The sequence below is a fragment of the Aythya fuligula genome, chromosome 2, assembly GCF_009819795.1.
Source record: "Aythya fuligula isolate bAytFul2 chromosome 2, bAytFul2.pri, whole genome shotgun sequence".
Taxonomy (NCBI): Eukaryota; Metazoa; Chordata; class Aves; order Anseriformes; family Anatidae; genus Aythya; species Aythya fuligula.
Window position 1 is genome coordinate 66981466 of NC_045560.1, and position 12851 is coordinate 66994316.

General features: G+C 38.4%; 1 protein-coding gene across 1 annotated transcript in view; it reads right to left on the minus strand.

Moving 5' to 3' along the window:
• ARPP21 (cAMP regulated phosphoprotein 21) overlaps positions 1 to 12851 on the minus strand; it is a 149605-nt gene that overhangs the window by 89998 nt on the left and 46756 nt on the right. Inside the window, 1 exon segment of the mRNA XM_032180750.1 lies at positions 12502 to 12642. Within this exon segment, the coding sequence (XP_032036641.1) occupies positions 12502 to 12642 (141 nt within the window).

Here is a 12851-nt window from a genome sequence, read left to right on the forward strand (position 1 = left end):
TGTATTTATAGAAACGTTTTTTTGTTATCTTTAACGGCAGTAGCCAGATTGAGCTCCAGATGAGCTTTGGCCTTCCTAATTTTGTCCCTGCACAGCCTCGCTACTTCTTTAAAGTCCTCCTTAGTGGCCTGCCCACTTTTCCAAAGCTTATAAACCCTCTTTTTCCTCCTAAGATCAAGCCACAATTCTCTGTTGAGCCAGGCCGGTCTTCTTCCCCGCCAGCTCGTCTTTGGGCACGTGGGAACAGACCGTTCCTGCGCCATTAAGACTTCCCTCTTGAAGAGCGCCCAGCCTTCCTGGACCCCTCTGCCCTTCAGAACCGCCTCCCAAGGGACTCCACCAACCAGTGTCCTGAGCAGCTCAAAGTCAGCCCTCCGAAAGTCCAATACAGCGGTTTTACTGGTTCCTCTCAATTTATTTCAGTATGACAGAACAGAGTTCTCAGGCATACTTGTTAATGGAATATTTAAGGAGAATTCCCCATTATGCGCTCATTTAATGCTTTTCATTCCAAGTCAGCAATTATAAGATGTTAAAAAAAAAAAAAAAAGGGCAAAAAATACACACAAACAAAACCCTACTACATAAGTGTCTTAACCAGGTATTCAGTATTTAATCAAACAACAGATTCTAAAATCATTTTGCCAAGTGGTAACAGCCATCAGGATACACACACTAAGTAAGTCATGGGGTTTTTCTTGCATGCATTATGTTCAGAAACATCCTAATGAACTTTCATAAACGTTTATATGGAAGATAAGAAATGGAACTGGAAAAAAAAATCTGCACTCATTTAAAATAAGTTAATTAGTTCTGAAATAACTGGCCAGGAAACAGGAAACACAGATACCACACCAAAAGGACAACCAAAAAAAAAAACAAGCACAAGCTTTGAATGTTATGCCTCTCAAGACTTAGTCACTGTAATAGCAGAGCACAGAAGCAGTCTGGGATTGTCAGGGCTGACTTACACAGTGCATACATCTTTATTATGTGGCATATGTTTCTGACAGCACCACAGTGCACAGGCTGTTGCATGATGTCTTTCAAAAGAAGCAACAACCTTACCATGTGTGGAAAAGACAGTTTACCAGTACAGCGCCTGATAAAGTTTAAAATCTAGCAAATGTAGCATTTATCATCTGCAAAAACCTCACAGGTAACAGTGAGGCAGCTGTCTGAAGAAACGGAATATTGGAAAGCAAGTTCAAAAATGAAGATCGCTGTGGTATGCACAAGTCTTAAAAAAAAAAAAAAAAAAAAAAAAAAAAAGTGCAGCTTTGCATTTGAATGCAATGCTCATTTAATGCACTTAATGGGGGACAGGATGCTAATAATTCTCTCCTGAATAAGTGACAACACATAGGGAGACAAGTAGGGTAACGGGGCTAAGAACGGGCAAAACAGCATCCCTGGGTACTCTACTCTCAGGATCATCATCTGGCAAACAAAATGAAGAACTGACTCTGTGTTCTTCCATAAGCAGACCATCAGGAGAGTAATGGGACCGCAAGAGCAAGCAAGAAGTGCATCTTCTGACAGGATGCGGAGAAGTTGTGAAGATTTAGGGCACTGTTACACAGGTGTTCTGATGGTTTAACCATGTTCTCTTGTTATTTGCACTTGGCTGTGTGGGTTTTTTTTTTTGTTTGTTTTGTTTTGTTTTGTTTTTGGTTTTTTTTTTTTTTTGGTTTTATGCCGGAGGCTCTCCTATGGCTCTGCATTACAGCCACAATAAAACTATGTAAGCATTACTGTTTCTTTGCTTTACTCTTTGCGTTACCTTTTGGGCCCAAAGTCTATTATCTGCAGTAAAATTGACTGCTTTGATCTTGAAGGTATGTGGATTTGTAAATTCTTGAACTTGCAGAATGTAAGTTGGAAACAAATACCATCATTGTCAAAAGGCACCAACTACATGATATAAGGCAGCAGAATTACAGCCCCAGTGCTTAAATTATTTGATTAAATTCTCTCAGAAAAATAGTTTTGAGAAAGGTGGACCCTGTATTCAGGGGCTGATGGATGCTCAAACACACTTACTAAAAGTCAGAGTGGGAATTTAAATACAGATAATTGTTAAAGTATAGTGCAGTTATATTATCATAACTTAATACTTAAAACCACTCAAGATGGCATTTCAAGCATTTGAAGGTAAATGCCTCATTAACAGATTGCTGCTTTTATAGTATGAGTCACTAAGAACTTCTGTTATGATGATAAAAGCACATTGAAAGACATCAAAAAAATCTATCCTGCACAAAGTGCTGTAGCACTTGAAAAAAAAATCAAATACCAAATGCTACATTTTTTCTGGTTACAGACTGTACATTCTAGCAGTTTTCAGAACAGTATCTGCACACTAAACACGTTCTGTATTTATTACCAAACAACAAGGATATTAAAAGTCACAAAAATTCCGATAGGCATTCTCCTTCTCTATTAGAAATGATCAGAGTTCATAAATTTTACAGGATTGAAAAGACCAGGGCTTGTAACACTACATGGAAGCTAAGACTTTGTTTTCTTCTTGCTGTTGTTCAGAGGTGTGTGGCATAAGGACCACACAGACACCAGGGTTCTTTTAGGATCAGTGACTGCTACTTCTTTATTGATAATATAATTTCAACTCTTACTTCAACTCCTTTACTGAGGACAGGCTCCCTTCTTATACCTTTCGCTCAACAGCAGTACGTTTCCACTAACTATTCATTGGTCAAACAACTTTGCCCATCAACAGCAAACACCCAACAACTTTAATCTCTTAACGGCCAGAGAACAAGCAGTCCGAGACAGCAAGGTGTCTCCTGAATTGAGTCAAATGTTATCACCAACCATGGGGCTTGTTGACCTCCATGGCAACACTCCCACAGAGGTGAGGAGTCTGCCACCTTCTCCCACTCCTTTGAGAAGGCAAGTAGATTGCCATGTATTAAAAAACAAGCAAAAAAAAAAAAAAAAAAAAAAAAAACCCTCACCGCTTCAAAATTTTCTGTCCTAGTACCCTAGCAGCATGATTTCTGTGGGGCTGTCGCTGGTAGCATTTATCATTTATCATTATGAAGATAATGGTGAAACTGAAAGCTACATGAGAGAGAGAGACTATGTACACTGAATCTCCTCTATACCAAGTTATTCTGCATGAGGACCAAGCAGAGGGCCAGATACTGGACTCTTTCAGACCATATAGTATTTAAAGACTTTAATCCAATTTATCATAACACAGCTCATGACCGTCACAAAACTTCCCAACACTTAATTTCTGTTTTAACCTACAGATGGAAAAACACAGTACATCTTGACTCCCTGAGTACTGAGTTTGCCTGAGTACATACTTCAATATTCTGCCCAGTATTTTGTGACCAGAATATGAAAACCTGCTCCGGAAGAACACAGCAAGCCAAGGGTGCACTGAAATACCAGCTCTTCTGCTGCATGGGGCTGAAATGTAAAGCCTTCTCTCAGCCAGGGACTGAGAGCTTCAAAATACTCTCTTGTCCTCCTGTGATCAAGCTAGGATTATTTCTGTACCTCAGGAACCTGCTTCTCAATCCCCTGGATTGGATTTAGTTCTTGATATTCAAGATTTCTAGCTAGACTGAACATTTTGCATAGTGTCAATTTATTTCCAGCTAGTAGAGGCTCTGGAATGGTAGAATAGCATATTGCAGAATTCATTAATGTTTGCTTTTAAGGATGTGGCATACTCTCCAAGTAGCGGAAAACTAGTGTTGCATAGCTGCAGCGATCTCTTTCAAATTACATTTTTACATCTCAGAAGTTCAAAAATTAACAAGGAAGAGAGAAACAAAAGGAAAGCGAGTATAAGATTTGAAGACTTCCAGTGAAGGCAAGGTGGTTCCCCAAAAGCTGACAAGCTAATTAAGAAATTGCTAGTCCTCTTCAAATACACAATGTATACAAGTAATGCTCTGCTACATCATAAATTTTTCTGCTTACTTCCACTTCAAGCCATAGGCATTTTCTCCTTCTTGAGCAGGCAGACTCAAGAATCAGAAGTCATCCCATTGTGATACATGGAGTAATACTTCATGTCAAGAAGATGGTTGATGTTAATAAAGAAGGGAGAGATGTGGGAGCATGGCCATGGGGGTCGAAAATTGAAGTCAAGGTGTGGGACTCTGCTACTAAAAATGACAAGGTTGCGGTGGGATTGCTCGGCAACTGACGAGCAGTCTCTGAGGCCTTAAAGAGCCATGGGGAGCCACAGTCAGAAACGTGGGGTTTGCCAGACAGTGAGGGAGCTGTGGGTTCTTTTACTAATCCGACTGCTACACCATCGGCCCCTCCGCTGCTAGAGATGCCCCCTGGTGACCTGGACGTGCCTTTTGACCCAGGCCCTATTAGCCTTGAAAAGGAGATGGATACGTTTCCCTTCGATCCGGGAAAAATAGGGTACATAAGGCCCAAAGGCCGAGTTGCTTAACAATCTAAAGCGAGACATATTGTTCCCACAACTAGCCCTGGAATTCTCCGGTGTTTGTAATCAAGAGAAGGAATGGAAGATGGAGACTGTTATATGATTTGAGAAAAATTAATGAAGTTATGGAAGATGTGGGAGCACTTCAACCAGGACTAGCAACTCCAACTGGGCTCCCCCAGTCATGGGCATTAGTAGTAATAGACTTAAAGGATTGTTTGTTAAACACTTGCCTTTTAAAACTTTGCCATGTTTATGTTTCAATTGATACCTTTTCTAATTGTACATACGTATAGGCATACTCGGGTTTAGTATGTAAAAGCAATGTTCTGTATATTTAGAAAGTTCGATGTTAGTGTGTGCGCGTTGGTAGAGCGTAGACTCCCTGCGCAGCCAGCACCGTTTACTTGCCTTTTATAAATATTACTAAATTCAGATTGAGGTGTATCTTCATTTATTACACCACGAATGATCAGTGGCCTGAAGAAAAGCATGTTTTTTAATAACATGTCAGAGACAGCCTAGCAAGTCTATCTTTGGAGAGCAGAAGCAACTGACTTTTCTTGTAAAGTCAAAAAAATTCTCAAAAATTAGATATTTTTTCATTTCTACTGATCTTGTCATGCTTCCTACATTAAACAAGAGGAATGCAACAGAATTATAAAAGGCAGTTACAAAGAACAATGTTCACTACATTAAAAAAATAAAATAAAATACTTACTTGCACATCAACAGCTCATTTCTGAAAACTACAGGCCAGATTTTAAAACATGATTTCCACTACTTATGGAATTAACTCAGAGTAAATCACAGATGCTATTTCAGATCTCCAGACCCACCTCTTGTAATTTGAAAGTTTAAAAACTGGACAAACAGCAGCTTGATTAACAGGCACTTTTCTGCTACAGCTTGGATGAGCATATAAAGATACTGATTAATAGTGATAAAATATGCATGGAAGAGCTTTCAATTGAATTACCTCCTTGCTGTTCTATAGCACTCTTTTTCTAGGTAACCTCCTCTTTCCCCAACGCAATCCAGGTGACCATATCCTTCTGCATTAATGAAAACTTAAAACTGCAATCTTGTAAGTGCAAGAATTAAAAAACAAGAAAATACCACAGATGCCCTCCAATTAATGCCTAACTAATATTTCATTACACTATACAACAGCTGTAAAGTACATGTCCACCTTAATTATAAACAATTTAGTTTTGATAAATTACATTAGATGAAAATTTAATATTGGAGCTATTAGAACTGGCTCATTTACCATAACATCTCATTTACAGAGCAAGTCATTTGCATGGGGTCTGGTATACAGCTTGCAAAGACGGACATATAAATGAAGACAATATTTAAGAGTCAAATTCAGGTCAACCTCAAGTATACCAACTTTTCTTTTCTTACACGTAAGATAGGCATGTGACTAAAAGGAGAGACTATCTGTTGAGCAAAAAAAAAAAAAAAAAAAAAAAAAAAAAAAGGCTGTGTAAATTCAAGTATTGCCAAGCTAAAGAAAACAAACAAAATTCAAAAGGAAATAAGAGGTATTAAAAAAGCTCACTCTCTTCCAGATGAGCATCAAGTACTGACACGATGAAAGCACAATCTCAGATAAAGCATTTAGAGCAACACTGCAACTTTATGCCAGAAACAAATGCCTGTAGCATAATATTAACATATTGCTAAACCCCTGACACTTAGTAACATACATAGGTAGTTCAGACCACTGCTGGAGGTGAACATATCCCGAATCTCAGTGTGGAATGTGTAACCCCCCTTAATGTTCTTCTGAATTCTTTCTCAGGAAGTTCCCCACTTGTTTTGCGATGTGAAAGCTTTCCCCTGCTTGGTGTGTAAAGATACAATGCCCAGCTCCAGGCTGCAGTGTGAAAGGCCAGCAATAAGCTGAAAACTAAAACCTAAACATCACAGCAATGACTGAGGGGAAACTGAGCTCTTGCATCCTAAACACAATTAACATTGCATTGATTTTTATTTTTTTTTTTATCCCTAATACATTCTTAATCTGATCCCAGTTAAAAAAAAACATTGTATGAAAAGTTGTCCAAGAGATAAAATCTCTGAAAACCAACAATTTGTTACTTCAAACCTGCAGATTTTATTATGTAGCTACAGAATCTTCATAGTTACTAATGTGTGTTCTTATTGTTTTTAAAATTTTACTGAATTCTTGGTTGCTTAATGTTTGTCTTAAACTGGAACAAAATGTCGGCCAATTAAAGTGTTGTTTCTCATTTGTATAGCTTTTCCATATAAGTTGCACGCATCTCCTACACATCCTTACATTCCTCTGTTCATTCATAAAACACGACACTTGTATACTGATTAGGCAACACCAATTATAAGCCAGAGGGAAAGTGCAGCTATCCCCAATTCTCATTTATTTCTTAGTAGTCAAGGAAGACCTATGCTGTAGTGAGCATGGGAAAGAGGTAACTACAACAGAAAGCTAAGTAACAGAGCCGGATTAATACTCCCCTGAAAGAAGGTAACCTCAACAGAAAAAAAAATATATAAATATAATGGTGTTGACATGCTTTTCTGTATCATATGGCTCATAGAAGTGATTCTGTTCTCATAAGACAATTACCCTGTGCGCATATATGATAATCAAGGGCACCATAAGGCACTTCAGTGGAGATGCAACACCATTCAGCAGGCCATTTGCTAGAGAACTACTCTGTATTATCTGAATGTGTGTGGGGAGACAAAACTAAAAACATTAGAAAACAAAACTATGCCTCAAACTCTAGCAAATATTGATAGCTTTGACTAAGACTTAACAATATATGTATGCATTCAGATACACAGCTGTAACTACTGTCATATACCTGACTAAAAACAAACTATTACCAAATGCGTGTAGAAAATGTTCTATATTTCTCATCAGCAAACAACTATTTAAATGAATTAGTCATTTACACTGAGCAACTATGAATACCTTATTCACTCAAGGGGAAAGGCATACTTTGTTGAATGCTCTGCAGGCTGTTACATTTGGCTTCTCAAGGAAGTGATCTTGTAACATCAGCCTAGGGGAAAAAAATCTCCTAGAAACTAGTCCTCACTGAAATTGTCAATATTCAGCAAATGCCATTTGACTGATATGTCTGCAGGATACTGTACAAAAGTCAGATTCTTATCGTAAAATGGTGAAATTAGCACAGTGCATCTCCACTAGCACAGAAGTTAGCGACAAAAAGATAACTGTGTATATACAAAAGAAAGCTTATGAGAACTTTTTTTTCTGCACTGGTGATTCAAATCACTCTTACACAGAGAAGACAGAATAGTGCAGATTGAAAAATGTGCAAGACTTTTGTAGTTCTGACATACAAAGTACATATTTTATGTGTGTCTCCTGCTGATACAGTTCAGCTCTGAACTGTAACGAACTGCTTAAAACATCTTAGTACTGTCCAGAGCTTTTAAATGCATCTATAAGGCAGAAAAAACCTTCTGACTGGGCTAGTGTTATATAAACATGTACATAGTAACAGAGCAAGGCAAAAAAGAACCAGATATTACAAGGATTATAACTCATGATGATCTTGGGAAAAAAAAAAATTAGTCATAACCGAAAATGTGAGTATTGATATAAAGTTCATAATAGGTGTGTTCACCTCAGAATGCATGAAGTGTCTAAATACAACCATTTTATATCATAAGCACTCCACCTTCTGAATTCTAATTAAGCTTGCCACTCATGCATATATAAAAATGTACATGAACATATGGGGGCTGTGGTACAGACATATTTGTCACGTGTGATGATCTCAACCAAATGAAAAGCCTTTCCCTTTACCAGGCACGTGAAACATACTTCCCCTATGCTTCTCCACCTATCACAGATAACATAATGAATGAATTTGGTTGCACTGATACATATTACAATATGAACATTTTTTGCAAAATGCTCTGAGGTACTTCCAGTTGTCTGATAGGAATTACGAGAAATACACAGAAGGTGACACACATTTTTTGTCTCCAATTTGGGATGCCCTAACATATTGCCTCTATTCCAAACCCCTGTTTAGATCGTATTTCACTGTCTTAAGTTCCCTACACATTTTAGTATATCTTTAGATAGGTGACAGGCAGACACAGATGACACAAGAGAAATTTCATACTGAATAAAGTAGACATCTCATTTTGATTAGTACTTGGAGCTGTCTAGGTCTAAAAACAATACTAAAAGTCCTCCATTTTCTGTGCAATGTTTATCACTTATATGGCTGAGAATGAGATTTTTTTTTAATGTTTGACAGTTTTGTTTAGGCAGAACTTTGTAAGATGTTACACCGGGAAAAAAAGATATGTTGTCTGAATTTCAGAAGACATACTGAAATATAATTTGTTTTTAAGACCCACTATTCCATAATGAGAGTGGGAGTACGGGCTTATCTTTTGCAGGTTAACAAGCATTTGGCTAGTTGAGATCACCTCTGTGCTTTAGAGTTTAAATTCATATAAAAAAGTTAAACAATATGATTTGTTCATATTTCAATTAAAAAAAAAAAACACCTCAGACTAAACCCCTCATTATAAGTAGTCCTCAGACTGAAAATGTGGTCATTAAGGTCTGACTGCATTCTTTAGAGGTTCCATTGAGAGGTGACTAAAGCTCCAAGATTGCAATCCTGGAGAAAATCCAATCATAATGCATTTTTACTATCAATTTCCCCTCTCTATAAAACAGCCTGGTTGACCAAAGTCACAGCCCTCCTTCCAGCCACAGCCTCCTCAATGAGCACATTCTCCAATTCCAAGCCCCCTAAAAGGAGGTACTTTTTAACTGGCACAGGTACCCAAAAGTGTTCATATGTTGCTCTATCAGATTGCCAACTGAAGAAAGAAATTAAATGCCCTCAACCACTCCATCCATATCCTCCATTTGACAGACCCTTTTCCATACTGTGGTGCATCTAATATAGTCCTGTTCACCCAATCTTCCCACCCAGCCCATTCATCTCAAAGCCATTAACTCTTCTGACACTTGTGCTTCCAGGCACCTGTGGGCAGTGAAAACACGAAGTCTCTGCTGAGCAAAGCGAATCCACCTCTTTTCCTGGAGTGAGGAAACAACTCATCGCCTGCAAGTGGGAGCCAAAATGTGACATGAGCCCTCGCCCAACTGCAGAAATAAGCCACGTGGTGCTTATTCAAGCCCACGCAGTGACTCCACAGTCATATGCTCTTCTCCAACAGGCGCGCACTCACAGAAGTAACAGGCAGCACATAATTTCTAAATCAAAGAACTCAAGCCTTATCAGAGTATGCAGCTTACGTATTTTGGAAACTATATGGCATAAGGAAATAATTTATTGACAGAACACAAATCTTCAAAAATATCTATGGGGTCCCTCATAATATCAAGACTCAGGCTTACAGCACAGCATAACTACACTGAACTGCCCTTTGATTGCTCTCCAGATACTCCAGTATGCTGGATATTTTCCAAGTAGTAATTAATAGAGTCAACACATTCCCAGTATTTGGTGTTGGCTCTGAACTACATAAAATTGTTTCTCCTGAGAATACTGAAATGAAGCACACATGAAATCACACTGCACACTTTCAGATGTGGAAATTGTAGACTATTTGGTATGGATAATAAAATCTCATCAACCCTTATTCATACTGGATAACAACATCTATTTTCTGTCAGAGCCAGGAACATTTAAAAAGCATGCTGTCTTCTCCAATTATGAAAAAAGAAAGGACTTTTAACAAAGCTTTACTTTAGAGCAGTACCAAAGTATTGTAGATAACACACTGGAAGCACCATGATGCAATATGAGCTCTCTATTCAGTTATCTACCATCAAACACTGCAGAAGGAATAAAAATCTGCAGTTTATATGGTGCTTACAGAATGGTTGTACTCACAGTAAAAATGAGGGCCAAACCCTGTGTTTATTTCTGGAAGATCTGCACATTAATGTTGTCAGAACCAATCTGTCTGGCTGTATGACTCGCCTCCAGCCTGCGTCACCACCTTGAAAGCTGAAAGGGTCATCGGAGCCAGCACGCCCCTGCAGCATCCTGTCCTCAGAACTTGCTCATAGACATATCAGTTAATGCCTGGTAACCAGACTTGCTTTCTCATTCCCACCACGCAAGAAGCCACAGCTTCACCAGAGTACTCAGTTTCAGCTGTTGAAGAGGTCTAGGACTCTGGTGTCCTCTCCAGAAGTGCTGTGCAAGCATTTCCATCAGTGCTTCCAATGCTATCAATACAAGATGCGCAGCCACGCAAGGTGTTACCAGATACTAATGTGATGATATCACATTACCAAGTCAGCCAGGAGAAGGCAATGCTGCAAGGGAAGGTCTGTAGCAGTTGTTGCACTACAGAGGTGATAAACGCAAATGGAAAAGGGGCAACTGTAAAGAGAGGAATGCCTAAAAAGCTTTCAAATGTGATTGCGTTTTAAGAGAAAAGCTTTTTTTTTTCCTCATTTACAGCTTAGAAATGAACACTAGTTTGGTGCATACACAGCTTTTTCATATTCATACCAGACATAGCTCTTGCACAGGGTGGCAGGTATTATCAGATCCTAAGCGTTAGCAGTTTGAGCATCACATTTATCGAGTTGCTGTAGTTCTCTCAGCTTTCAAAATCAGACCCTTGGAGCATGATTTATTTAAACCTTTAAAAACATTGATGTGTAAGTGTTATTTTTCAGGTGCCTGAGTATCTCAGGGATAGCCCATGAAAAGAATATACAAGAAATTTTCCATGATCCTAAATTTACTTCACAAATATCGAAGGTTTTTAGAGTTCAGAGAAATAATACTATCGTGCTAGGCTAGAGGGACTACTTGCTTCTGCAAGATCAAAATCTGAGCCTTCTACAATAGAAAATAATAGCATTTAAAAATATACACACATACATACATCCTCAGCAGTTTGAGTCAAAGTAAATCATCTAGCTACTGGAAGTGATACAAGCAAGGAAAAGCTGCCTTGCTGTGGGTAAATACACCTTTGCCTGATGCACTTAGTCACATGATCTAAACTTTTGGGCAGACCTGTGCAGTACCAGGAGTTGTACTTGATGATCCTTATGAGTCCCTTCCAACTTGGGATATTCTATGATTCTATGATATGTAAAAGAAATAAAGGTTTTTATTTCTCCTACTAATTGAATACAGGAAGTACGTAATTTTCAAATCGGGCTTTCCTGTTCCAATACCAGATTTCAAAACTGCATTATGCAGTTGTAATTACTTCCTCTTCATTATGTAGTTTATAGGTAAAGAGGGAGAGTAAGACCATTGTTTCCATGATAGTTAAAGAATAAGGACATTCGGCAGAAGAAGTGATGCTGATAGGCACAGACATGACTGCATCTTTGTTGAATTAGCCAAAAAACTGTGTATTGAGCTTTTACTAGCTTTATAGAAGTTCACAAAGGAGAGCATAAAGTATGTCAGCACACATTTAACCTGCCAGAAATTTGAACCAGAATGCATTTGAACCACCAGATTGAGTTTATAACCCGTAAGAACTCCACGGTCTCTATGAGATCTGAAAATAAAATGAACTAGAAACAGGAGGAGAAGAAGGGAATGAACAGTGGCAGGTGGTGGAGAGGAACCAAATGCTAAATAATCAGGTTGGGCAGACAATCTTGAAGCAAGGAGAGCCAGAACGAGGGAAGAGGCAACGTTCCAAGTAAATTTAGATTACTTAGGAGTATACATGTGAAGTAATAAACTCATTTCTGCAGTAATTGGTGGCACTAAGGTGTCAGGGAACATAACATTCCAAGGTACTGGACACAATTCTTGCAAAGAACAGATTGGGTTGATTTCTCCTTAACTACCTTTAAATCCTTAAACAAGCTGACAATGCTAGCTGTGGAGGCATCCCTGTCCTCCTCTCCCACCCTAGAAAGTGATAAACAGTATTCACTCAATACAAAATGTGTATTTCTTACATATAAAAATGGAAAAAATTACACATAGTCATGGTACCAATCAGCTCTTGTGAAAGGGAACAAGGAAAACACAAGAGACGCTACTTACATTCTGGTATTGCTGGTCTTGTTGATGATTACAGATTTTCCAGTTTGATCCACATTGTGATCCATTCCAAAGTAAGCTGCCACTCTGTGTACGAGCATCCTCTGATATGATGACATCTGAGGGAACTTTTTATAGTGATTACTGGTAAAAAGAAAGCAAATTACACTGATAATTACATTTCCCTCTGAGCTATAATTAAATGACAATAGCAATGCATTTCATAATTCAGTGGACAATAACCGAAAATTTCTCCTTTGTGTGTTCACACATAGGTATTTGCTACAAGAAGGCAGACAAGAGAAAGCAATTGCATTTACAGTTTCTAAAAAGCACATTTCCACACACTACAA